The sequence below is a fragment of the Corvus brachyrhynchos genome, unplaced genomic scaffold (genome assembly GCF_000691975.1).
Source record: "Corvus brachyrhynchos isolate BGI_N302 unplaced genomic scaffold, ASM69197v1 scaffold182, whole genome shotgun sequence".
Lineage (NCBI taxonomy): Eukaryota > Metazoa > Chordata > Aves > Passeriformes > Corvidae > Corvus > Corvus brachyrhynchos.
Genome location: NW_008236807.1, coordinates 1578511 through 1605574, shown reverse-complemented (window position 1 = coordinate 1605574; position 27064 = coordinate 1578511). Strand labels below are relative to the sequence as shown.

The 27064-nt window shown below is 48.5% G+C and overlaps 1 protein-coding gene across 4 annotated transcripts in view; it reads right to left on the bottom strand.

Annotated features, from left to right (window-relative positions):
* PLXNA4 (plexin A4) overlaps positions 1 to 27064 on the bottom strand; it is a 429278-nt gene that overhangs the window by 197858 nt on the left and 204356 nt on the right. For all 4 annotated transcript variants that reach the window (XM_017728009.1, XM_008628864.2, XM_017728010.1 and 1 more), the window contains exon 4: positions 13898 to 14029. In XM_017728009.1, the coding sequence (XP_017583498.1) occupies positions 13898 to 14029 (132 nt within the window). The remainder of the gene's footprint in view (positions 1 to 13897; positions 14030 to 27064) is intronic.

Genomic DNA, 27064 nt, shown 5'->3' with positions numbered 1-27064 from the left:
TCACAAATGGACCACTAAATTCAGGATGACTTTTGGCAAAACTGAAAAAAAACCCAAAACACATTAATATCTCGGAGAGGCAGGATGGCAGAAAATAAATAACAAATGCAAGCAGAAGAAGAATAGAACTGTCCCATTGAAATTCACAGAGTGTTTCCGAGGACCTGACCCAGCTGAGCAAGAAAATTTCATCTGCCCAGTAAAGATGCTTTTTCTCTTTTTCCAGGAACCTGGGGCAAAACTATTGATGTTTAAACCTACAAATAGTCCCTCTGCTTTAAGAAAAAATGATTCCTAAGTGCAGTTGTCATGTGTGAATCCTCCTTCCTTCTAAACAACGCGTGAGGAAGCAAACAAAATGCCACAAACCCAAACATACCCATCAAACACAAATACTTCAGTATTTAAAAGATCTTTTTGCATCTCCACCATTATCACTGCTCCTCTGAGCAGAGAGAATAACATCCCAGAAGTGTCAGAGCACTGAAGACCGGGGAAAGGAGTCCCTGCAAAGTTTGGGCAGTGCAAACTTTGTGCCACAAAAAAGCAGGGGGTGGATTGGTCACCAGCTGTAAAAGAAAGCCTGGAGAAGAGGAGGGGGGAATGCTGAGTTGTGTGGGAGCAGGGAGAGCCTACGATGTTTGCCACGAGCACTTTTATCTGTTTAGCTATGAAAATTAATGAAAATAAATCATCAGGAAGGCAATAAGTGGGTCTGCAGTGAAGGAATGCTGATCCACTGTTTACACATCTAATGTTTGTTTGGAGACTCCACAATCTCTGCAGGATGCTTCAGTGCATATGGTGCTGTCACTGTATTGCCTTTTCTCTTTTAATTTATTGATCCAGGATATGAAAGTGTTCCCGAAGCCCAGAGTTGCTTTCCAGAGGTTCCTGTTGATGGGAGGAGGGTGCAACTCAAGAAAACCAGTCCTCGAAGGAAAAAAAACCTTAGCAAATGGAGAGTTCTCATGGAGTAACAGCTCCAACAGGTGGTAACCTCTGAGGCTGTGTCCACGTTACGAGATAAAAGAGGCCAATGACCCCCACATTTTATTTTCTTCACTTTTTCTGTAGGACATGGTTGATATACCCCCTCCAGTGGATGCTGCCAGCTCCCCCAGTGGGCTGCTCCAGCTTTCCCAAAACATGTACCCACTCTTCTCTTCTACTCCTGTTTATAAGAAGCTCTTCATCAAGATTTTAAATGTTTAATTAGCACTACAAGCGAAAAACTCTCAATGCTTGACATTTTACAATGGCTCCTGCCCTGTGAAGTATCACGGAATCATGGAATGAGTTGGAAGGGACCTTACAGATCATCCAGTCCCACCCCCTGCCATGGCCAGGGACACCTTCCACTATCCAAGGCTGCCCCAAGCCCCCTCCAGCCTGGCCTGGAACACTCCCAGGGACCCAGGGGCAGACACAGCTTCTCTGGGCAACCTGTGCCACCCTCACAGGGAAGAATTTCTTCCTAATATCTGCTCTAAATCTCTCCTATTTTAGTTTAAAACCATCCCCCCCTTGTCCTATCACTACCTGTCCATACAAATAATAACTCTTCCTCTTTTTTGTAAGCTCCCTTTAAGTACTGGAAGGCCACAATGAGCAGTAGAGCCTCTGAACCCACCCACACAAATCACACAACCCTGTGCCTGTACCAGTGTGGGCAGCTGTGCCTGCACTGAGAAATCTCATGTGCCTGCCTCGCACTCTGGTCCTGAGGCCAGTGAGTACAGAAGGGCAGAATTACACCTCATTTGGCTCCCTTAGCCTGCAAATGGAGCAGCTGCAGCCAAAGTGCCTCTCAGAAACTGTCACTGGCCATGGTCATCCCTGAAACACGTCCAAGACTGCCTGGGAGACACTCCCAGGCCATTCCCAATCCCATGCCACAGGGTACCTTGCCTCAAGGTGTGCACACACATAGTCCTGAGGCCCTGCCATGAACCAGGACAGCAAAATGCCCACTTTTAAGCACTAATCTAAAAGAGAAATTAATTTAAATATTTAATTTTTCCACTGTCATCAGTCCAGAAGCACAAAGCCTGGGAAGGGATATCACAGATCCGTGTTGACACAAAAGATATCATCAATCCATGACCTGAAATAAATGATGTTCTCCCAAACAGGGCCCATCCTTTCCTCCTTGGTGGGGCACAAACTGCTGGATTTTCAGATGAGGATCACAGAAGGCATTTTTTTCTTTGCAAGCACACAGTTAAGACGGACTGTGCAGAGATTGAGGTGGATTTTCCCAGAGGTGTGAGCTCAACCTCGGGAAAGTGCTGAGTGGAGGGATCGGTAATTAGTGATGGATGGCGTATTCACCAAGGCCATTAGCTGGAAAGAAAAGCAAACCTGCAGCATTCTCAGCTGCAAAGAAAAGCAAACCTCCAGCAGGCTCCACATTCCTTCCCTGCATTTTCCTGCCTCCTGACAGCATCCCGACCACCCCTTCACTGCACAGCCCTCACCACAGCTCCGGTCTCATCGGGGGCTGGCATTTCCAATCAATTAGACGTGTCACCGCTGAATTTCTCTGCTAATTACTCCAGTTTATTATGTCTAAAGCCAGGTTAAATGCAGAATTCCCCAGGTCAAGCGGGGTCGCCCAGACAATCAGTTCCACATTTTCCGCAGCAAAAGAGATCCCCACAATCAGTCACTGCCAAGTGGGTCATAATGACCAAGCTGCCAGTTCGTGGCCTGAGGTGGAAGTCTCAGGGGGAGATAACGCTCTTGGAGGGGAAGAGGAAACCTCTCGGTGTCCAGGAATGGCTTGGGTTTATTCCCTACCAATTTGAATGGAGTTATCCTTTTTTTGGGACAGGAAGAAAGCGGAGATCTACAGGCACAAGGCAGCATTTGGCTTCACTGCCAGAAACTGTTCCCTGTTTTATTGCATTTAACCAATAAATGGAATAAAAGAAGGATATAGTGGGAATAAAGGAAGCTTTGTCCTGATGGAGCCCAGGTCAGTGCAAACATCTCCTTCTTTCCAGTGCTCTGTGAATCCAACATGAATTATGTGAATCACCCTGGAGTCCATACTCCAGCAAAACACATTCCTGGTGTGATGCTTGGAGGGAACACGTGAGTTACCTTTGCTCTTAGGGGCAGAAACTACTGACACGTGAACTCACAAGTGCTTGGAAGGTTCCTTCCAGAGAAAGCTTCCCAAATTATGTCATGAGGGCAGGGATCTTGTACAAACACTGTCTTTCATCCTTGAGAAATCCAAAGGGCTTTGCAAGTTATAAATCCATCATGAAGGCATCCATAGACCCAGACTCTCAGAGGAGGGACACAAGAGCAGGTATTTATGCAGGAGCTCAGGACCAAGGGAAAAGTGAATTCAGGAGGTGAATTAAAGGAACGGATTCCTAGGAATGATGTGAGAAGTGCTGCAGCTGGGATGAGACAGTAAAGCTAAAAGTTTAAGGACTATTATTTAAAAAAAACCATTATTTCAAAAAATCTTAACTCAGCCTTTATCCAAGCAATGACACGTGCGACATTTGGCAGAGGAATTGTCGTGTCCACATGCAACATCCACTGAGGGGGCAGGCAAACACCCACTGATTCACCCACACAACTTTCTGCACGGATTTTTCTGTCCCCTCAAATCTTCCCAACCACCCAAACACAAGTGGCTGTGAAAGCCAAGCTTACACTACAAACTAAAATACAGCAGAGTATTGACCAAGCGCTCAGATTGCTGGTTCAGAATATCTTTCTAAAGAAAAAAAAAAAAACAAAAACAAAACAAAAAAACCAAACCCAAAAACAAACAACAAAGCAAGACAGACTAATTTAGATCTCTAGGATTCCCATTACTTCTTCATCCAGTTAGGAAATAAAACAAGAAAATAATTTTCAGGGTAGATGAGTACTCTTGTCTCCAATCACAAACTGGAAAATCACAAAACTAGGAAGAAAACTCAAACCCTGGGAAAAAGGGGGAAAAAATAACATTACAGTATGACTTTAAAGGGGTTTTTTTTAATAGAAAAGAACATAAAAGCCAGTTTTCCTTTCAAGGGCAGGTTGTGGAATGGATTTCATTTTCCAGTTCCTACTATATATATGATGATGATGACTGTATCAAGTAATAGAAAGTGATGAAAGATATTTAGCAGAGGCCTTACAGCAAGAAAGACTCAAAGCCATGAGTGCAGAAGACACAGCAAACTCTGGAGCACTGAAAAAATTTGTCCCTGAGTCTTACAATGAAATTCCTATTAATCCACTAACGTGGAGTGTGCTGAGGAGTTCAGGGATATCACATGAAAAATAGAAAATGCATTAGAAAATGATAATTCTGTGCACTTATGGTGCAAGGAAATGCCCCAAGAGAGCAAATACTTGCCTCAAAGAAAGTCGTAAGACACAGGAGCCTGTAATGGAAACAAGTTTGGAAGCATGTTTAAAATGCAATAATTAAGAGAACAGTCCCAGACAGGCACTGGGCACTGATCCGGGAAAGCACTCAAGGATGTGTTAGATGGAAAAGCTCCAACCCAAGACATGTGGATGTGCCTGTAGCTCCGAGCCATGGGCACTGTCCTGCCCAAATCCTCCCCTCTGGGAGCTCTGGTGCCCAGCCTGGGCTGGGGAACACCAAGGCAGGGGATGATGATTAACAACCGGTGCCTCGGAGTGACCTGCAAATGCAGGATCTGTGAGAGGCAGCGAGAGGAGGAGACCTGGCTGTCAGGGAGATTGGAGCAGACAGATGTTTAATGGAGTCCAGGATTACAGATCTGCCAGGCTTCACATGTAATCACCAGCTTCTTAGGTTTCCTCTTTCTTCTCCCCTTCTTCTGGGTCTGTTACAGGGTCAGGGGCTGGGGGAAGGGAGGAGGGAGATTTTCAGATTTCCAGCTAAATTCCTTGAGCTGCCCTTAATATTCTGACCTATTCCTAGCTGAAAACACAACCTACCAGCCTCACAGGACTCAGGGAGACAGGAGTGGGGGGTTTTTTGTTTCAAACATGAGAGGGATGCATTAAACTCCACACATGCACCTCCTTTTTCCCAGGACAGCACAGCAGCTGTACTGAGCAGCCTGTGTTTGACTCCACAGAGGAGCAGCACCGAAATCAATAGTGCCAGGTGACCCTCAGGCCGTGTGCTGGGCAGCACCGTGCCCCAGGGGACACGTCTCCATGGCTTCCCACCCGTCACCCGCTCCCCAGGATCGATAGTTCCTGCCTCTCCTCACCCAGGGAATGACTCTGCAAGTGCCTTTTGCATTTCTGCTCACTCCTTCCTCCACCCTTTCTTATTTTCTGTCCCCTGTGCAAGGCAGGCGGGAGCTGTCAGCAGAGCCCCATGAATTAGAGCAATTAAAACTTAAAAAACATGGTACAGGAGGAAGGAGACCTGGTTAGACTGAATGACCCATCCCGTTCCTCATGTCCTGGTGCCAGACAAAGCCCTTCAGTGGTGTCACCCACACGAATACCTCAAGGCAAGGAACCCCAAAGGCGAATTAAACCATCCTCTAGATAACACAGCACCCTCGGAACCTTCTGAGAATCCTCCAGCTCCTGTGCTGCTCCTTAGAGCAGCCTGTGGAGGAACTATCCTGGCATGGGGACATGGCTTTTTGGCAGGCTCAGAGATGAATGCTGACATTAGTTCAGTTGCAGCTCAAGCCAAATGCAGATCCACAGATGGCACTGGGAAAGCTGTGGTTCTACCCTCAAATATTGAACGCGTAGACAAGGATACAACTGGAGAGTTCAGGCACAAATATAACACCACTGTGTCTGAACACGGGTCTTTTATGGGAAAGGCACTAAACTGTGTTAATGTGGACTAAGCGCACCCCAAATCCTGGCCCAGGGGTAATCCAGACTCAGCCCTGGTGCTCTGCTCTGTCACAGGCACAACAAGGATCTGTCACTCTGCCCCACTGCTCATCAGCTCCAAAATTTCACCAGCAGTGTCCTGACCCAGAGTTACAGGAATTCATGTCCTGCCAGCAGGCAAGGTTTAGACTCCGTTCACGACTAAGATCCATGAACTCAAAGAACTGCAGCAGTTGCAGATCCTCCCCCACAGCTGGATGCAGTGATTAATGCAATGTGCTTGCAGGGAAGCCGTTTCTCTGGGATGGAGCAGGCCTGGAAGAGACAGGGTTCTGGCATGGATCAGCAAGGCCGAGCATACAGCAAAGGGGTCCCGACCTGCATTTTGTATGAAATCCTTCCCTCCAGTGAACAACTGTCAAACTGCTCCCTGCTGGTCCTCTCCACACAGCTTGGGCTTGTCAAGGTTCCTCTAGATGGGATCAAGGAAGCTTTAACTCATGTCATTTAGAGGACAGGGTGGCTACAAATTATTCTCTGAAGGAGCGTTTTCCGCTCTGATACTCAGCAAAGCTCAGATCTGATGGGGACAAAGCAAAAGTCCCTCTGAACTTTGGGATCCTACAGAGCTTTCCAGCTCTCATCAGGGCATGCACACAGGTCAGGAGGAGAGCTGAGTTTTCAATAGTCATTGGCAGGTGTTGCAGAGAGTTCCAAAAGAGGTCCTGATCTTGGAAATATCTCCTGTACCTTCAGAACACCTGGAGTTACAGAGGTTTGCCCACAGGTGATGTCATTGAATCATAAATTCCTAGAATGTCCTGGCTTGGAAGGATCATCAAGTCCAACTCCTGGCCTGCACAGGACCACCCTAAGAATCACACCATGTGTCTGAGAATGCCTGGACTCTGTGAGCAAGGCAGGGAATGACTCCAGGTCTCCCAAATCCTGCACTGTCTCCCAGCCCTTCCTCCTCCCCAGTGCGCTTTGCATAGTCCTGGTTTTCAGGCAAAGTGGGGCACTTCCATACAGCACCAACTGGCTCACAAAAGCATTTCCAAAGCATAGAAAGAGCTCAATTCAAGTGTGAAAAGCCAAAGGCTGAGGGACAGTAAGAGATGGAATTCCAGCTGCCTGTGTATCTCATGGGACGGAGACAGCCCCAAGTGGAATTTCTTCCCTTGCCATGAATGACTCATTTGGGGCACCTCCAAGACCTTGAATCTGTTCCTTTCCTGCTCAGCTCAGCTTTGTCAGTTATTCACATCTCTTCTGGAGCACACAACCAACACAGCAGGAGGTTAAGGAACTCCCTGCTCCCTGAATTATCCCATCTTACTCCAAACACCCACGCGAAAGCAGCAAACGAGTTAAAATCAAGCTAAATTGTGACTTTTTGCAATAATTTGCCTTTTGCTGATGAAGAATTATTTCAAGAGAGTCAGCAGCACAATGCGCTGCGGTTTTGCCAGTGGGCCAAATCACTTTTATCATTCTTGGCTGAGAAACACAGGGACTCACACGGTGTCTTTTCCATCCTTAGCTGAGCATCCATGCGGGATTTTCCATCTATTCAGACATTTCTCAGAGGGCATCTGACCTTATTTAACAGGCCCTTAATTAGGTGAAAGCAAATGTGAGGGAGAGCGGAGTTCAGCCTCTGATATTGCTGAGGGTAATGAGGGGTATTTAGGGGCAGGAAAGAACAATCAAAGAGAACAAAAGTTGCCTTTGCTGCCAACTGGGATTACACTCATTGCTTGATAGGGATTGAGTGAACTCTAGGAACGGCTCTTCCCTATCAATTTTGTGCAGGACTGCCCAAGAGCAGGGCAGCTGGCAAGGAAATGGGCGGTTTGGAGTCCTCTTCTTTGGAGGATTTAGAGGGAGATGAATGTGACACATTTTTGCAAAGACAGTGAATTCAATCATGTTTTGGGCCTCTTAGAAGCTCTGGTGGCCCTTATCTTACCTAGGATGTCAGTCTGGTTTAGGAACAGCCAATTATGGAATCATGGAATGGTTTGGGTTGGAAGGGACCTTAAAGATCATCCAGTGCCATCCCCTGCCATGGGCAGGGACACCTTCCACTATCCCAGGGTGCTCCAAGCTCTGTCCACCCTGGCCTTGGACATTTCCAGGGATCCAGGGGCAGCCACAGCTTCTCTGGGCAACCTGTACCAGGGCCTCATCACCCTCACAGCCAAAAATTTCTTCCTAACTGCCTGATAATTAGTCCAAGGAAGAGATGATGCTGCCAATACCCTTCCAGAAGCTGAGTAGTGAAATCCTGCAGAACACCAAAGAGTCATCCAAAGAGCAGATGTGCACAGTGGTCACCTTTCACAGCCCCTTCTAAATCAATACTCCAAGACAGCAGAACAACAGAAACCTGCAACAACAGCCCCAAAATTTACAGTTTCTGGGTGTCTCTGCTGCTTTTAAATCCCCAGGTCAAGACGTCACACCTATTAGACAATCCCAGGTTCCTTTTTTCAAAAAACGCCATTTCTGCTTTTTCTGGTTCTGGCCCAATGATGAAAAACGTGGTCTGCACACAACCTGATGGCTCACAAACAAACAAATGCAAATTGAAAGGAAAAAAAACCTCTCGAGTTATTTTTAAAGCTTGTGATCTCGAGCCAGTGTTTCTGGGGACAGCCTCAAACTGACAAAATCCCCTGGAAACAGCCACTCCAAACCCAGGAGTTAATGCCGCTTGATATCTTGTGCAAAGACCACATTTGGGGAAATTAAGCCATAATTAAGCAAAGTTATTAATGATTGCTTTAACTAATTGATACAATAACATAAGCAGCAGACAGGATTTTAATCAGTGGTCATGAAATCAGAAGTAAACTGGCCAGACACCCCCTCCTCTTCAGCAGCTAATTTGCAAACAAAAATTCTGCTGCTGATAGTGACTCAGCGGCAGAGGGGAGAAGAATAAATCTCAGGAGACAAATAGGTATAAGCCTTCCCCATTTTAATGAGAAACAGACACAGAAAGGCCAAAAAGACCCTGTCAACATGATTTGCAGTACTGTTACTTAATTTTTACCAAATGTGCTTTCTGCCACGCTTTAGTTGAAGTACATATTTATTTGATATTTCGCTGCCAAAGTTTAAAAGAGCCTCCAAAATACCCATCTGCTTCTGCTACGCATGACCCTACCCAGTCTCACCTCTGACACACTGTAATGGTTTTAGGGAATGATAGCACTGCACAGATGTGATTTATTCGCAGATTGTGGGTGACTTTCTGCTAATTTACAGGGGAAAAGCATAACTTTCCACCAGAGCGTGAAGCTGACCCACGGAACAAACCTGCCTGCACAGAGAGGGACAGCAAATCTCCTTCCTTGAGGCAAACACAGAATCATGGAATGGTTTTATAAGGGACATTAAAGACTATCCCATATCACTCCCTGCCATGGGCAGGGACACCTTCCACTATCCCAGGTTGCTCCAAGCCCTGTCCAACCTGGCTTTGGACACTTCCAGGGATGGGTAAAGCTGCTCATAAGCAACACAAGGTTGCTCAGAACCTGGTTGCAGAACAGTCTTCCCTAACCAATAGTAAATCAAAAGTAAGAGAAAGCTCAAATCCTTGAGATTTAATATGAATTTGACACCTCTTGTGCTTTACCTTCTGGATTTTGAGCCTTTAAGGTTATTTTCTCCAGCTCTTCCCTTTGATCCCTCTATATCAAAGGGAAGAGCTGAGATTCCTGTGTCTCGGAGTTGCTTCCATGTGTCGCATCAGCTTTGCAAAATACTGGGAGAGACCCAGGAGTCCAACGTGCCGAAACAGTTATTTAGTGGGTGATGTGGGTGACCTTCCAAATGTCAGTCCAGAGCCAGGGGAACGAGCATCCTGCACCTCCTGGCATGCAGAGGTGCGCTCTGTGGGTGTGTCAACACTTGAGCAGCAAGGAAACAAGGAGACATGGTCAGTCAGCAGTGTGGAGACAGCTGGGAGAGGAGAGAGCAAAGGAGCAGGGATGCCAGGAATGCAGGAGTGATGCACAAGCAAGTGCAAGCCTGGAAATGAGAGGGAAGGGCTGCAAAGGATCAGAGGGAGAGGGAAGGGAGAATGTGAAAGGGGTGAAAGAATTATCTCAATCTCTGCAAAGAGTTCCAGGGAGCTTCTCAGATGAGAAGAGAAAGAAATTCAGAGATGATTAGGTGAGGAAGAGGGACTCAAGGAAGCACAGGAATGTGTGATGAGGAGCAGAAAAGCTGCAGCAGAGACCCTCCTGTTCCCCCAGCATTTCCCATCTGCTCCTCATCCCCTGAGATCGAAATGTGAGGCACAGGGTTCTTCTGTCTGCACACCAGAAACTGGAAAAGGAGAAAGAAACAGTCCCAGCCTCCAATGCACTGATACAAGAAATCTGGGGAGGAGATTTACAGAGCATGTAGTGACAGGACGGGGGGGGAATGGCTTCAGACAGAGTGAGTAGGTTCAGATTGAATATTAGGAAGAAGTTCTCTTGGCTGTGAGGGTGATGATCTCTGGCACAGGCTGCCAGAGAAGCTGTGGCTGTCCCACCACTGGAAGGTCCAAGGTCAGGCTGGATGGGGCTTGGAGCAAGCCGGGATAGTGTCTGTAGCTCCCTCAGAGTGTTTGTGAAGGCTGGAGTTAAAGGGATGATCTCCAGATCAGTCCTGACAGATCCCATGTGTGCACCAACCTTTCCCTGTACTGCCAACAGGGACTTGAAACATGTTCACACCTAAAGCACAGAGATGTCCACAGCTCTGGGAAATGAGGGAATCTTTGTATGCTCTGCCTCTGGGTTTCAGTGACAAATCTCTTCTCCCTCTTTCAATCACTCTCCCTATAAAATATATATTTCCAAATAATGGTGAAAAGCTGTTGCATCCTGCTCCTGAGAGCATTGCACGTCTGATTGAGTGGGCAAGTGCTGCTTGTCACCTCTCAGTGTCCAGAGGAACTGCAAGGAAGGACTTGTTTCAGCCTAAGACTCCAAGGCTGAGCTGGGTTCTGTCTCCCTTGGAGCCCAGGGAGTTCAGCTCCAGAGGAAAACCCCCACAGGCAACACAAGGACCCCCAAGTTCACTGAGGAAAACACTCCCATGCACAAGTTGACCTTAAAAAGGCCAGGGCATTATTCTGGCAGCATGAGAAAGCTGCTTCTTGTATCCAGATTTATAGTGACAGCTTGTTTTAGGTGTTCCAGGTTAAAGGGTGCCTTGCTGGGATGTCCAGAGCTGTGATAAGACTGGGACAAACTGGAGAAATTGGCTTTATCACCAGAGCTTCCATTCTTGTGGGGGGCTGGTGAGAGATGCAGCCAAGTCTGGCAAAACCATAAGGTTTGGAGTACAAGTCCTGTGAGGAGTGGCTGAGGGAGCCGGAGCTGTTTAGCCAGGAGAAAAAGAGGCTTGGGGGACCTCACTGCTCTTCACAGCTCCCTGTAAAGAGGTTGTAGTGAGGTGGGGGTCTGGGTCTTCTCCCAGGCAGCCAGTGATAGGACAAGAGCAAATGGCCTCAAGCTGCACCAGAGGAGGCTTAGGTTGGATATTAGGAAAAATTTCATCAGTGAAAGAGTGGTTAAGTATTGGAAGAGGCTGCCCAGGGCAGTGGTGGAGTCACCATCCCTGGAAGTGTTCAGAAAACAAGTAGAAGTGGCACTTCACTACGTGGTTTAGTGGGCGCAGGGGTATTTGGCCAAAGGTTTATGATCTTAGAGGCCTTTTCCAACCTGAATGATTCTATTATTCCATGAAAACAGCTTTTAATAACTACACAGGTAATAACAGAACCACTCTTATCCCTGGGGCACGACAGGGTTGAGCCCAGCAGACAGAGGGAGGAGAAACCTCCTCCTTCCCCAGGGATGGCACAAGCCCTGGTGCCTGTCTATCTTTGAAAAGGTCAGGTCAAGCCATCAAACCCCTGTCCCTCATCTCCCCAGACCTCCCAAAACCACTGTGGGCAGTGAAAACCTCTGATAAGTCAGATCTTCACCCTTTTATAAAAGACTAGTACATGGCTTGTAGAGTGGGTGGGATATTTGCTCCCTAAGGGCAGCCTGTTCATAATCCTGCCTCCAGCAAAGGCAAACCCCTGCACCCACTCACTGAGGCTCTACAAATACGAATTTATTCTAGCACTGAAGTGTGTTCTATCATGAGCACACAGGTAGTGACTGTAGTGCTGTGTTGGCAGTGCTGTCACTCACCTGCCTCAGATAAAATCAGATTTGGGCAAAGGCTGATGTAGTGCTGAGTGTTTCACAGGCTCACATCAGATTTTAAATAACAACACTCCCTGCCTTTTTCACCAGCCTCTCTCATACAGACACCCATGGGCGTCAAAGATGGGTGGGAGGAGATGATTGATAAATCACAAGGGGCTCAGAGCTCCTGAGCTCTCTACAGGGCTTGGGGCCCTAAAAACACCAGATAAAACCTGTGCTTTGGAACAGCCAAGCACAAAATGAATCTGCTCATGCTGTAATGGTCAGGGAAGTGCAGGTAGTCACTGGACCAGCAAGAATAAGTTTTTGGAAGTCTCTGGAGGAAAAAGTAATTGTTCCTCTAGTTCCAGATTTCATGTTTTAAGGATGTGAGGGAATGGATGTTGCTGTCCCACTGCCCTTTTCCCCAGAGGTTTGAGACAGCCCCTGGGAGTCTCTGTAAATCTGAAGGGCTGTGCAAAGTCAGCCGTGGTGTCTGAGGTGACCTCAAATGGGCCTGCACAAAAAGGACACTGAGCAAACCTGACATCAGTGGGTTGCTTATTGGGGCATTCATTGTGCTGCTCCAGGGCTTTGACCCACAAGGATCCCCATTCCATGCAGAAGGAAAAAGAAAGGACCCAGACAGTAAAAGCATGAGGAAAAGGAATGGTGTCATGCTCAAAGTCTTGCAGGATCTCGGGCATCACCTGCCTCCAGCTTCCCACCCCATCACAAAAAGCAACCAGAACTGTTTTCACTTCAGGACTGGAAGTGACATCCCATCCTGGCCCAGCTTGGAGCAGATGAGAAAGAATCCCAGCTCTGTCATCCTGTCCTTTCTCCTGAGTTATTGCACCTCTTGGCCTCTTTAATCAGGAGGAATTTACAGAGTTGCTCCTCTCCCCACACCAAATTTTAGGTATAAATATCCACGGTAGAGAAAAATGGTCGGAGACATCACAGAACATTTGAAATAAAGTGGTGTGAGCAGAAGAAATGACCCCCATAGATTAGAAAATATAACCAGTAACACTTGTTAATAGACCATTGAACATGTATGGGTGAACATGTCCCACTCAGACTGGTGGCTTCCACTGAAGTGGCACTGTAAGGAAACTGCCATCACCTCACCACAATTCCTCATTGCCCCCATTCTTTTTGTGGATTTAAAGCTCCTCATGAGCATCTGTGAATCAACCAGGTATGATAGCTCAAGTAATCCTGCACACCCACAGGACTAATTATAAATGATGGATTTTTCATGTAAAAGTAGTTCCTCCTCCTACTCCCATCCCGAGCAGCAAACTTCCCAAGGCCAAGAAATCAGCAAGGATTCCATGTTGAACACCCAGATTGGTCCTTCCCTGGAATCTGGCTGCCAGCATTTTCAATCGTAATACTAATAATACAACAGGAACACCACACTAAGCTTGGCCTGCACCCTGGCAGGCAGCATCCTACACTCTTGCCCACTGTGTCCCAAGGAGGCTCCAGCCTCTCCAAAAACTCCAGTTAGAGCCAAATCATTCAGTGTTACACCTTCCTGTGTCTGTGGCAGATGCAGCCACCGTTTGGGTGAGGGTGGAGAACAACGCAGCAGCAACTCCTTGTCCTGCAGCCAGCAGGACAAAGCAACCCTGGGGGTGGCTCCTGCCCCCTTAGTTCTGTGCCCCAGGCCCCTCAATATTGCAAAAGAGTATAAATGCCATGGATTTATGAGCATAAAAATCCTGAGGTCAACAACAAAGCACATCCTTGTAGGAACTGTGGTCACTGCCCAGATTCATGAGCAGCCCTGATGTCCACAGCACGATGGAGCTAAAAGGTTTTTAAAGCACCATGGACTTGATGGAGGTCCTTACCTGCTTCTCAGACATGATGTAGAGGTGCTCATGGTCCATGGAGAAGGCCATGTCCCGGAGGATGGGGCCAGTGTCCACCACCTGCACGATCTCGTACTCCAGCGTGTTCTTGGTGGTGCCATCCACACGGATCTGTGCAGCAACAACAAAAACAGAGGGAGAATGTGAGGATTTTTCCTCCTTCCACTGAAAACAAATAATCACAGAACCTCAGAATGATTTGGGTTGAAAGGGACCTTAAAGACCATCTCACTCCAACCCCTGCCATGGGCAGGGACACCTCCCACTATCCCAGGTCGATCCAAGCCCCATCCAGCCTGGCCTTGGACACTTCCGGGGATCCAGGGGCAGCCACAACTTGTCTGAGCAACCTTCTCTCTCACCACCCTCACAGTAATATATATCTATTGATAAAATATATACACAAAATAATCATTGGACAAATGTATTGTGGCCTGGGTCTTTCAGACAACAACCACTGTCAACACAAAGTGAATTTTCCCCAGCCTCCTCACAGAAAGGGTAAAGCAGATTTCATCACTTCTGCTGGTCCCATCAACTCAAGAGCACTGTAAGAACAATGCAGAGCCTTCTCACTTTTATCTGGCACTGTCACTGTGCCCCTGTCACCGCCTGGACAAATCTACCATGCTCAAAATGATGGCACGAGGGAAGAATCTGTGGTGGTGATGAGCAGATGATAAAAAAACACACAAATCTGCAGGGCTGACTCACTCGAATGCGACTCAGATAATATTATTGCTCTTATTGCTAATGTTCCACGGGGCAATTTATTATTGCAGAGTGCTCAGTGCAACACAGACTATTTCTCTTGCTGATTGCATAGATCAGATATTGAAATCAGTCCTGCACGAACGTGGCACCTTATGATTCCAGACACATCTCATAACAGGGTGTCACTTAGGGACATCAATAACTGGGATTATGAGGAGGAAGCAGACACACAGTCCCGGTCTATCCCTGACAATGATCCAGTGATACAGAAGAAAAAGCAGAAAACAACAGACTTTTCTTAACTCTTAAAAACAATTTCTAGAGTTTGGGCTCAAAAGCTGCTGGAGAAGGTTTGCAATCCCTTTCAATATAGAACAAGACAGGATAAAGGAGCTATTCACAGGAATTCTTCCGGATTTTGTGAGGCTCTGTGCAGCAGCAAACCCCACAGTCATGTTTCAGAGAAGCATCCACATTCCTGATCTCACTCTCTGTTTCCCATGTGTTGCCTCTCACTTGCTGAAAATGTTCTATCCTGCAGTAACACAAACATCGCAGTACCTTTCCCTAAAAGAAACAAAGTTGTAGGAGATCTCTGTCATGCCCCACATCATGATCTCCATTTCTTCCTGACCAAAGATTCCCAGTCTGCAGTTGGACAGCTGAGTAAAAAGCACCCTTCCCACCCAAAGGAAATAAGCTGTGGAGAACTTATGGTGTCAAGACCTGTTCCCACTGTTCCCTGGCACAGTCCTTGCACTTGTTCCTTCTGTATCAACCTCTCAGCCAAGAAACTGAGCCTGAATCATCTTCTGTGTTAGAAAGTCAAAGAGAAGGGAAGAGAGGGAATGATAAAGGGTCTGGAAACTCAGTATGAGCAAAGGATAGCAGTGATATACAGATTGTTATCTTTGTCCTTCCTTGATGTACTCACCTGCTGTGGGACAACAAAGGAATATGATTTCCCCAGGAAAGATAAGGAAAATGAAACAGAAAGGAGTTAGAGGAGCTCTCTGTGCCAGCAAAGGGTGTGGAGGGTGCTCAGGGCTACGTGTTATCCATCAGCCTCCACAGAAGTGGGAGCACGTGCAGCCCTTGGCTGCTGGGCTGGTCCAGTGACATGGGAGGATTTGCAGTTAATTTGTCATTTTGATGGATCTGCTGGTGACAGCAGTACACGTCCAACATCAGCACACAGAGAGGTCAGGGCCTGAAGCCCAGCACTGAACATCCCTCATGCACCAAGGAGTCAGGGCCTGAAGCCCAGCACTGAACACCCCTGGCACACAAAGAATTCGGGCTCTGAAGCCCGACACTGAACATCCCTGACACACAAAGAATTCAGGCTCTGAAGCCCAACACTGAACATCCCTGACACACAAAGAATTCAGGCTCTGAAGCCCAACACTGAACATCCCTGACACACAAAGAATTCAGGCTCTGAAGCCCAGCACTGAACATCCCTGACTCCCACCAGCTCCGGCTGCCTGGGAGCAAGGGGCTTGCTCATGTCCGTGGTGCCTCATGGAGGAATTCAGCTACTCTGAGTCTTCCTTCTTGAAGGTGGACACTGATGTGAATCACCCGTGAGGTCAAGGGCAAAGATGCCAACCGGCTTGGGCTGAGTCATTCCCCTTAGGACAGTCAGGGGAAAGGAAGGAGGCAGGAAGGGCTGCAGGCTGAGGAGCACAGGAGGCTCCCTGTTGGGGCTCTGCCCTGAGCAGATCAAATACCCCCACAGCAGGAGCCTTTCCTCTTTTCCACTAAGGCTTTGCAGCTCCAAATTCTCCCTCTCAGGAAGCAGTCAGGGGGCTTTGTCTGCTGTCTCCACTCTGCCTCTCCCCCAGTCCCTCGTGGCTTCTCATTCCCGTCAGAGCATCCCCACTCTCCACTGATCCCTGTGCTAAACCAGCCTCACATCTTCGCTGCTTTGACCTTGATTTTTCAGCACCACCAGGGTCAGATCTGCAGGCCGCCAGATATGTAAGCAGCCAATTATCACCCCAGGGCTGAGTCGCTGTCCTCAGCCTTTGCCAGGCCCCATTAGAGGGGAAAAAGCTTGGAGATGGAAGAGGCAGGCTGGAGAAACAGCCGGCTGGAGTTAACAAACCATGGAGACAGGAGGCACAGCCCCCAGGGATCTCCCCTATGCATTTGGTGCAGGTAAAAGATTACAGAGGCTTCACACCAGGAATACAGAGCTACTCGGAAGTGATTTAACAGCTATTGCTGGCCTAATTGCCTGAAAAGTCATTATTTTGCAGAGGGGGAGGGAGGGAGGGAGGGACAGGGCTCGTTGCACTGTACACGTGCAAACACACACATGTGCTCACACACCCACAGCCCGACAGCTCTAAGTGCAGAAACCTCTCTCTCTAGTAAAATCTAGTAGCTAAGAAAAAGGAAAATTCAGAAAAAGGCCAGAAAATCTGGCAGACATCAACCCACGCTGCACAGCCCGTGCGAGCCCCGCCCCAGCAGTGAGGTGGTGATCGGATACTGCAGCCAGAAGTCTGGCCCTTAACTCCAGACATCCCTTTACCTGCCTTAAACTCTGTCTTTCTTATGTTGGACCCCAGGCACAGAGCCCATATGATCTCCACCTTCCCTGCACATTCTTCACAGTCCTGAGCATCAGACAACAGAACTGCACTTTCTCTTAGAGGTTTATTCCTGGCTCCAAGGCTCCCGCTGGAACCAGGGCACTTGGGTTGGTGAAAAAAATCAAAGAGCAAGAGTGAAAGAAAAATAGGAAGATTCTCATCAAAACCTGCAGGTGATCACCACTAAAGTCGGGGACTCAGACTCAATCTCTGCTCAGAAAGCTCCCCAAGTTTGCAACTGCAGGGAGTTTGAGGCACACACCACCTGTTCCCTCTGTTCCTGCTCTTCTCTGCTGGCATCAGCCACAAGCGCCACCTGGAGCTGGGCTGCTGGCATGGATAGAGTTTTCTTCTGACTGATGGGCATTCCTATATTCAAGATGTTCTCTTTGGGCTGTGGGATAGGAGCCTGACTGACAGTCCAGCTGGGATCTCTCCTGGGAGCTGCCTGTGAACCATGAGCTCCTCTGCAAGGCAAGAGGGAGGGAAGCAGCAAGTGAGGGGGTCCAGGACCACACGTGTGTGTCAAAATGTTCAGTCCAGCACAACCCACACTCCACAAACACACCCATCACCTCTACCACAGGATCATCTACCTGCTCCCACTTCCTGAATGTCTGTCCTGCCCATGCACACTCCTTAGACCCCCAGGTGCTCAGCTCAGCACCCCGAGCTCCCTTGTCCTCTCTTAACCCAACACATGTGGGAGCTCCCAGGGCCCAGCACTCTCAGGCTGCAGATTAATCCTTCCTCTTCCTGGAAGGCTTCACTCACTGGGCTCAGCTCTGCAGAGCCGGCTGCTATTGAAACATCAGCATGATGCTTCCCGAAGGTCAACTACCAAGGGACCTATTCTGGCAGCTGTTTGTTTGTTTGTCTGAACATTATCTAGGGCTGGCTGTTTATTTACATCCATTGAAGTATCAGACAATAAATATCCTCTCCCAGTAGCAAACAGATGCTTGCACTCGAATGTTCTGGCTAGCGCTGACTTCAAAACAATCTCCTTAATGAGCAAACAACACTATTAATCTTTAAAGACACAGGCTCTGGCCTTCTCTGAGCTCCCACCCTGGCCATGGCTAGACCCACAGGCATCCTGGCGAGCAGCCCATGGGTCTGGGAGATGAAAGAAGGTAAAAGATACCTTCCATCACTCAGCTGGTGCTTGTCAGCGTTATCTGGACCTCCCCAGCTGCTGAGGGATCCATGGGAGGCTGATGCTCGAGGACAGTTTCCCCAGCAAGCTGGTGGCAGATGCCTCAACCACACTTCTAAGAGGGACATAGAGGTTGGTATGACAGAGTTATCGAAGCGAGGGACACAATAAGCCTCTCCAAATCATGCGGATAGACTCAAAATGATCCAGGAGAGAGCGGTGGGGTTGGAGGACAAAGAAGGAATTGGTGGTAGCAAGCACTTGGTGCCTTTGCTGGAAAATAAATCATGATTATGACGAAAAAGAAATTATCTTGAAGTTCACCAGAGCAACAGAAACACCTGCCTTCCAGAGAGGGCCACATACCTCTGTCAGCATGTTATTCCTCCCTGTAAAGTGACATTTCCCGCTAAAACCCATCCACACAGACGTACTTCAGGAGCTTTACTCCAGACCCATCAAAGCCTGATCCCGTAGAGTGAATCAGTGTTTAGAGCATCCAACATTGTCCAGTTTTGGTTTATTCAAGAAAAAGACACTGGCACAGGTTACTCAGAGAGGTTTTTCAGGCCCCATCCCTGGAAGTGTTCAAGGCCAGGTTGGATGGGGCTTGGAGCAGCCTGGTCTAGTGGAAGATGTCCCTTCAAAACTATCTTCAGACTCACTTCAGAAACACACTCCTGAACCCAATCTCCTGCTACAACCTCACTTCTATTTAATTTGTCCAAGCAGTTTGGACTGCTCTCTGGCACCAAAATAAAAAAAGGATCATTTCCACTGTGCCAACTGGGCTCAGCTGTTTTCTACTCCTCTAAAACCATCACCTCCTACCCAAGAGCATCATTCCTGTCCCACCAGAGTTAAAATAAAGCCCCCTTCAATTAATATCTCTGTATAAAGCACTTGAAAACCATCCAGGGCTGCTGAGAGCGTGGTCGGGAGCAGGATCACGATGACCGGCCAGGCGGGTACAGGAGCAGACGCTGGGTGGATGAGAGTCATTACAAATAATTAAATGAATAACTAAGCCGAAGAGGAGCTTGGTGAACCATGCCCCTCTCCTCCAAGCCATCCCTCCCCACCACTCTGCTTTTGTGCAGCGTCAGCAGCCTCTGGGCTGATGAAGTTCCAGGGAATTCATCATCTCCTGCCCCAGTGCTTCCAGCCGCTGCTCCAGCAGCTCTCACTCAAGTCACACTGGTGGCTTATTTTGGCCATGAAATTGCCCCAGTTCCCAGGGGAGGGGATTAAATGGCTGCCAGGAAGATTGCAAGGGTGGATTTCAAAGGGAAAATCCTTCAGGTCATGGAATCAGACCCTGCAGCCTCCGCCTGGGTGTGAGGGAGCAATCACAACTGTGGTACTGCCTTGGAAAGTAGGGAAAATGTTTTGGGCAGGAAAGCAAGAGGAGGATAAGCTTTGTCCTCCCCACCCCCTGAGGCATCCTTCCTTTGCTGTCCCTGCCTCTCCTTCTTGCAGGGCATCTCACTAAAATCATCATCATTTCTCACTGTTGGATTAAGGATCTGCAAACACCATTTCCAGGAGAGCCAAGCAGCCCTGGAGCCCAGCACATCAATCCGGGCTGCGCTGAGAAGGGCCCAGCCACAGCCTTACGACTGCACAGGGGCCACTAATACTTCATTGCTTTTCCAATAGCAGTTCCTCCCTGGTTTATGAACCTAATGTTCCCCAGAGGACGCCAGGACCACTGGCTGCTGTTCCTGGCTTGGAGAGGGAGAAAGGACACAGCAGGCAGTGTATGATCTAATGTCAGGCCCTTCTGATGATCATCTATTCCTGCTTTTCCATTGATTTGGGTTGCATGATGGAGCTCTATTGATCCCAGAAAAGATGGGGAAGGGGCCGGTGACACTGCACGTTCCTCCCATTTCCCTCCGTTTTCCAGTAAAATAATCCATTCTAATTTGCCTAAAGCCTATTAACAGGAGATCAATTCCTAATAAAACATGGCATTTCAATAGCCCTGTCTATCCACCGATCCTAAAGGCCTTTAGAAACGCTAATTGAAAGAGCAAGGATGAGGTATCCTTAACTCGTTCCTAAGTCAGCAGCCAGCAACTCTCTCTCTTCTCTGGTACACATGTTTTAAAGTGCTGCTTGTCTGGACGATGCCAGCCCATCCAAACACAGATCTCAGAGCACCTCCAGCCATATGGAGAGCAGGAGCCTGGAAAACCGGGTGTTTACAGTTTTCTTGAAACTCTTGCTGTCAGCGCTGTCCAGAACCCAAAGGGTCATGACAGGAGCCACTCTGAGCAGGGGTGAGAGCTGATCTGGACAGGAGAGTCATGGAATCACAGAATGGGTTGGGTTGGAAGGGACCTTAAAGCTCATCCAGTGCCACCCCTGCCATGGGCAGGGACACCTTCCACTATTCCAGGTTGCTCCAATCCCCTTTCAACCTGGCCTTGGACACTTCCAGGGATCCAGGAGCTGCCACAGCTCCTCTAGGCATCCTGCGCCAGGGGCTCATCACCCTCACAGGGAATAATTTCTTCCTAATATCTAATCTAAATCTCTCCTCTCTGAGTTTAAAAGGGTTTCTCTTTGCCTTATCTCTATCACCCATGTAAAAGTTGCTCTCCCAAGCTAAAGATGCACCTGAGTGCACACCACAAAACAGAAGGGACAGCAAAGCAGATTGTTTTCCTTCCAATCCCATCAGGTTCCTGGTTTGTATTTCTTTTGTCCAGGAGATCTCACATGACAGAATCACAGAATCATTAAGGTTGGAAAAGACCTCCAAGATCATCAAGCCTGGTCTCACTGAACAAATCTTGTCATCAGCAAACAAGATTTATTTGCTACACCTACAGCAATGCAACAGCCTGAGAATGGCTCTTCCTCACTTCTCCAGCCATACAATTCGCAGGGCTTTTTCTCCCAGCAGCAGCACAGGGTTTTGAAGAAGACAGCTTTCCTGGAATAACCGCTGGCTAGTCCTGATCATCTGCAGGCACTGCAGTGTAATCCCCTGGGGGCTGGCAGGGGCATGGGGGCTGCACTGGGCAGGGCCACAGGGCTTAATCCCTGTGCAGGAGTCACCCACTGACCTCTGGTGTAATCCTGGGAAATTGGGTCAAACAGAGCTGTGCGTGACTGCTGGATAGGAGATCACCCCTGCAGTGCCAGCACGGTGCAGGGGGCAGAGCAGGGGTCCTCCTGCTTCAGGAGGTCCAAGAGAAACATGGGACAAGATGTTGATGGGCATCTGCTTTGTTTTCTGGAGACATGTGGGTCACCATGCCTTGAGAGAGCTACTGGGTGCTCCAGTTTCATGGTGGGTCACTGTCTCACACAGATCCAGCCCACTGGGATCCACAGGAATCATGGAATCATAGAGCGGTTTGGGTTGGAAGGGACATTAAAGCCCAGCCAGTTCCACCCCCTGTCATGGGCAGGGACACCTTCCACTATCCCAGGGTGCTCCAATCCCCTTCCAACCTGGCCTTGGACACTTCCAGGGATCCAGGGGCAGCCACAGCTTCTCTGATCAACCTGTGCCGGGGCCTCACCACCCTCACAGGGAAGAATTTCTCCCCAATATCCAATCTAAATCTACCCTTTCTCAGCTTAAAGCCTCCTGCTTTGGGCCAGATGGTCCTTCAAGCACAAAAACAAATTCCTAGCTGACAGAGATCCCCTTTTTTCCAGTCCACAGCACAGGACTGGTGTCCCATTCCACTGTGGATCCCCACTAACACTTATAGCAAGAGATCCTCCTGGCTGCAGTGGAATTCTGAATTAAATTAGACAGAAGTGAAAGACCAACCTTCTGTCCAAGCCCTTCATTCTGGGCTTGGACATCACCTAACACAGTGGTTTTCTGACTGCTGCTCCCAGCACCATAAAAACTAATAAACACAGCTTGAAGTGTGTCCAGTCAGGCTGTACCTGAACTTCAGGGCTCACCCCAAAGTGAAACAGCTCCAGAACTGGAAACAGAGGGAAAGGGAAGGAGATGAGCAGGTCCTTCTCTCTCAGCAGGGAGAGCATGTCAGGTATGTGCAGCTCTCACATCCAGGAGCCCATTGACAGATGACATCATTTTTGAGAGCATGGTTTACACACGCTCCCCCGGCGCTCCCTGATTGATAAATTAGACACTCATGAGCCATGTGCTAATCAATGCAAATCATTAGTTTGTTACAACACAAGGCAAGCTCGACAGAGCTCATTTTTCAAGGTAATGGCCTGCCAAGCATCTGTGTTCAGCTACAGGCGCTGCCAGGCAATCCATTAACAGGCTGCTGGCACTCACCTATGGCACAGGGCTGAGGCCTTTGCAGTCCAGCCCCCACCAAGGACTGGGCTGTGCTGACCAGTGCACAAGCTCCAAACCTGCTATTCTTCCTCCTTCTTCCCCACAGCTCCTGGCTCTGCTGCCAGTGGCCATCCCAGACCCAGACATTGGGAGTGCATGTGCTCCCACAGACCCTGGACGTTTGTTCTCCACTTACCCCAACCCTGCAACCTAAAATTAAAGATATTTAAACCTGAAAAATTGTGCTCTGTCCTCTATCAGTGGAAAATGAAGGTGGGTAATTAAGGCATTGACCTGCAGGTGTGTCCTAGGAAACTCCATGCTGGCATCATTGGCATCTTTGAGGGACGATGTCAGCATCAAGTTGTGCTTGGCCAAATAAAGAGGCCATTTGAATGCTCCAGCCACGAGATTTAACTTTAATTTATCCAAATTTCTGGCTTCGGGCTCTTACAAGTGTTGTCCAGCTGAGTGAGTGCTTTGGGGGAATGAAACTACACCAGGGAAGGATGTGCCCCCACTGACCATTCTGTCAGAGCACAGGGAGGGGACAAGGGTGGGACAACTCTGCTCCTTCACCACAGTGAGCCCGTACAACCTCCGTGTCTGTTTCCCAAGCTCTGCAGGATTTCCATCCCACTGGCAACAGAGCAGTGTCTTCACCCATGGGTCACTGTCCCAGGCACAAATCCTGCCATAGGTGCTCTGCAGAGCCGCTCCAGGTCCTTCATGGAAAATAAGGATTCCCTGTTTGACATTCCCAGAGGGAAAGTTCAACACTCACAGACAAGGTCCTGCTGCTGGATGCTTGTATTTGTGATCCCAGTGGATAATCTCAAAGGTCATCCTAGTGCCACTCAGGTGCTTCTGTTTCTCCCAAACTGGTGAAATTTCTTTTACATGGCCAATATTTTGAGAACTTGCTAACTTTTAAATATTTATGGCTGTTATTGCCATCACTCCCAGTTCTTCATAGAGACTGTAAATGGATGTTTTGAGTCACAGTGGTTCTGATTGAGATTAAGGGAACAACAATGAAAAAAAAAGTATGAAAATTAAATTTTTACATTTGAGAGCATGGGTATTAACTCATGAGCTGCAGAACCTGAAATGCTCCCCAAAATCTGGTCAGCTCTTCAGCAGGGGTTGAACTGTAGATAAAAATAATTGAGACAAGCTGCGACACCAGAAAGACGCAGAGTTTTGGCTCAGAAATACCCAGAAGTGCAGCGTGTGTGTGAATGGGACTGACCAGACACAAAGATCCCAACGCAGTTGGCCTGGAACACAAACCCTTCTGTGGGACAGCTCAGAAACTGAGGCAGGGAGTAACATGGGATGGAATGAAGACAGATGCACCACAACAGGGGCTGGATGATGAATACAAGTCCTTTATAAGTGTCTGTTCACAGGGCTGAGGGACCAGATTCCCAAAGAGATGAGCTCATCCCGCCGGGAACGCGGTGACCCCGAGGGTTGGGAGCCGCGGGTGGCGGGTGCAGGGCAGCACCACAAAGGGTCCTTTGACTACAGCCAGACGGGGAGAGCTTTGAGACACCCACAGATCCTCACCACACTGTGGCACTTGAGAGGGAGCCAGCTGCCCTTCGGCAACGGGAGGCAAGAGTGGAGACCCGGGAATCCACATGGATACGCGGGCAGCGGGCATGCGTCAGCACGGCAGCGTGAAGGAGGGTGGAAATATCCGAGCAGGCCAAACAGGGGGTGTGGAGGCACCCAGAAACACCTGGGCACTCCAGGATCATCCTCCTGGCTTGAGGATGTGCTCATCAATGGGCCCAAGGGGTGATGTAAAGATGAGCACACGCATGCACTGACTTAGAGTGACAGAAAAATAGAACCATGGAATGCTTGGGTTGGAAGGGACCTCTAAAGGTCACCTAGTTCAACAACCAGGGACATCTCCAACTGGATCAGGATGCTCAGAGCCCCATCCAGCCTGGTCTTAAGTGATTCCAGGGAAGGTGCTTCCACCACCTCTCTAGGTGTGCCAGTTGTAAAAAACTCCCTTATATCTCATTTAAATCGACCTTCCTTCAGGATAAAACCATCACCCCTTGTCCTATCACACCCAGCAGAGTCTGTGGAGACCACAGGAATTCCCTCCAAAGGATCTGCTCCCTGTAGCAGATAACCCAGGGAATCTGATCCGAAGGGGGGCATTTCCACACCTCGGGTGGTGCAGTGCCCTGGGCAGCTCCAGGCATCAGCGAGGGCAGCGAACTCAATCACAGCCTGTCACATTCAATCTTGGAGACAGAACGACGCATTTGCAATTTCCCTTTAAAGCTTGAGAGAGGCAGACCAAAGCTCCTGCTTTGCTGAGGATTTGGGCACTTTCGCCACTTTCTCTAAAAAAAAAAACTAAATCAAAAATCGTATCCCAGAGACGGTATCACCAGTCAAGTGAGATTGGCTGTTCTTGCACTGATATTTGTGTCAGATGCTGGTGCTAAATGACTTCAGAAATGCAGAGTGATGGGCTGTGAGTGCATTACTGAAAGCAAAGAAACCTGGGACCCACAGCTCTTTCCTCACTCCCTCGCTGAGAGCTCTGGGTTTGGGTGGGTGGGTGGAACGGTGGCTTGGGAACAATTCCTGTCAGCAAAGTGGGGACAGGTTATCTCCAGGGCCACGGGAAAGGGGAACCTGGAAGAAAAGCTGTCCCCAGCCCCTTTTGTCAGGTGACATCCCTGGGGCTAAGGTCGAGATAATGAGGTCCCACATATCTCTGGGCCCCAGCCCCACTGACAGGGCTGTGCTCTGCAAAGGTTATTGTGATTCAATTGCTGACTCTTTCAGCTCCTGGGCTTCTCAATGCCAAGGTGACCTATTAAGAACTTAATATCAGATAAAATACATCCCTCGAAGCATTTTTAACCTTCATAATCTATGTTTATCCACAGAAAATAAAAGGAAGAGAGAAAAAGAAAAAGTGAATGCTTATCTTCCAATATTGCCTCAGATAAAAGGGAAGCACCATCTGGGGACAAAACTTCACATTTGACCTTTCTCCCCTTTCATGAAAGCAGCCAGAAAACTGATCCAGCTCTGAAAACAGTGGATGAGGCCTCTTCCATTCACCTCCAACAGACTGAAGGATGCTCCCAATCTACCAAAGGTTCCTCTGCTTTTGTCTGTGACGCCTGACCAAGGACATGACTCTCCGCAGCCCAGACCTCCTTTCTCCCCAGCCAGCCCCAAATGATCAGCACTGATCCCTGCAAGCCCCAGCTCCTCCACCAGCCAACCTCCCTCCAGACCAAACCCCTCAGCAAAGGTCTCACTGAGGCCTTTGTCTTCCCAAGAATTCCTCTCATCTCCCACTGGTCCCTTATTAGTGACCCAAAGATGTCTCTCATGCTTTTCTCCTTCCAGGAACACCAGACAATTTGTTGGTCCACTCCATTCATAGAGTCACAGACTGGTTTGTGTTGGGCAGTCACCTTAAAGATCATCTCATTCCCACCCCCTGCCATGGGCAGGGACACCATCCCTGGAGGGATTTAAAAGCCATGTGTATGTGGCCCTTGGGGATATGATTTAGTGGTGGTCTTAGCAACGCTGGGTTAATGGTTGGACTGATGATCTTAGAGGTCTTTTCCAACCGTAGCAACTCCATCAGTCTATGATTTTAATTATCACCTCAAATAGTGCAAGAATGGCACATATCCCCAGACCCTTAATCACAGGGGTTCCTGGCACATCAATCAGAATTAACCAGATGTGTATTCAAACCCCTTGATTGAATTATCCAAAACTAATTCAAATGAATTTAAAAATAACAGCATGGCAGGCACATTTTTAACTGTCAGTAAATCACCAGCCAGGACCACCAGTGTGAAGTCCCCGTTCAGAGGGAAACAAAAGGTGGGAATGCAGCAGGTGAGGGTGGCAGGGAGTGATTTCTGCTCAGCCAAGCACACCCAGCACCAGCCCAGGTCTCTGGGAGGGAAGCTGATGACCCCATGGAGGAAGCAGAGTCCTCCACATGCACTTCAAAGGATTAGGCAGTCTGCTGGGGACTGCCCTAAGGAGCTGTATGGCAGAGAGGGCAAGGCACAAGGCACGTCCAAGGGAGAATTAACAGAGCCAGAGGGATTTAGGAGATGAGTGCTGGCATATTATTCCACTTAGGCAGAGGCAGGGGACTCCTGGAAGGGGAGAAAGGCTGCTTGAGACATGGAGTTTGGGGCCTGGCTGCTGAGCTGGGAATCAGAACCTGGGATGAGGGTGGTGAGGTGTTAAAGTTACCCCTTAAATGTGTTAGAATGGCATTCATGAGCTTAACACCATCTTACAGCGTTGATCCAGCCCAAAACCTCTTGTCCACAGGACTTGCAGGTGGAATAGAAATGTAG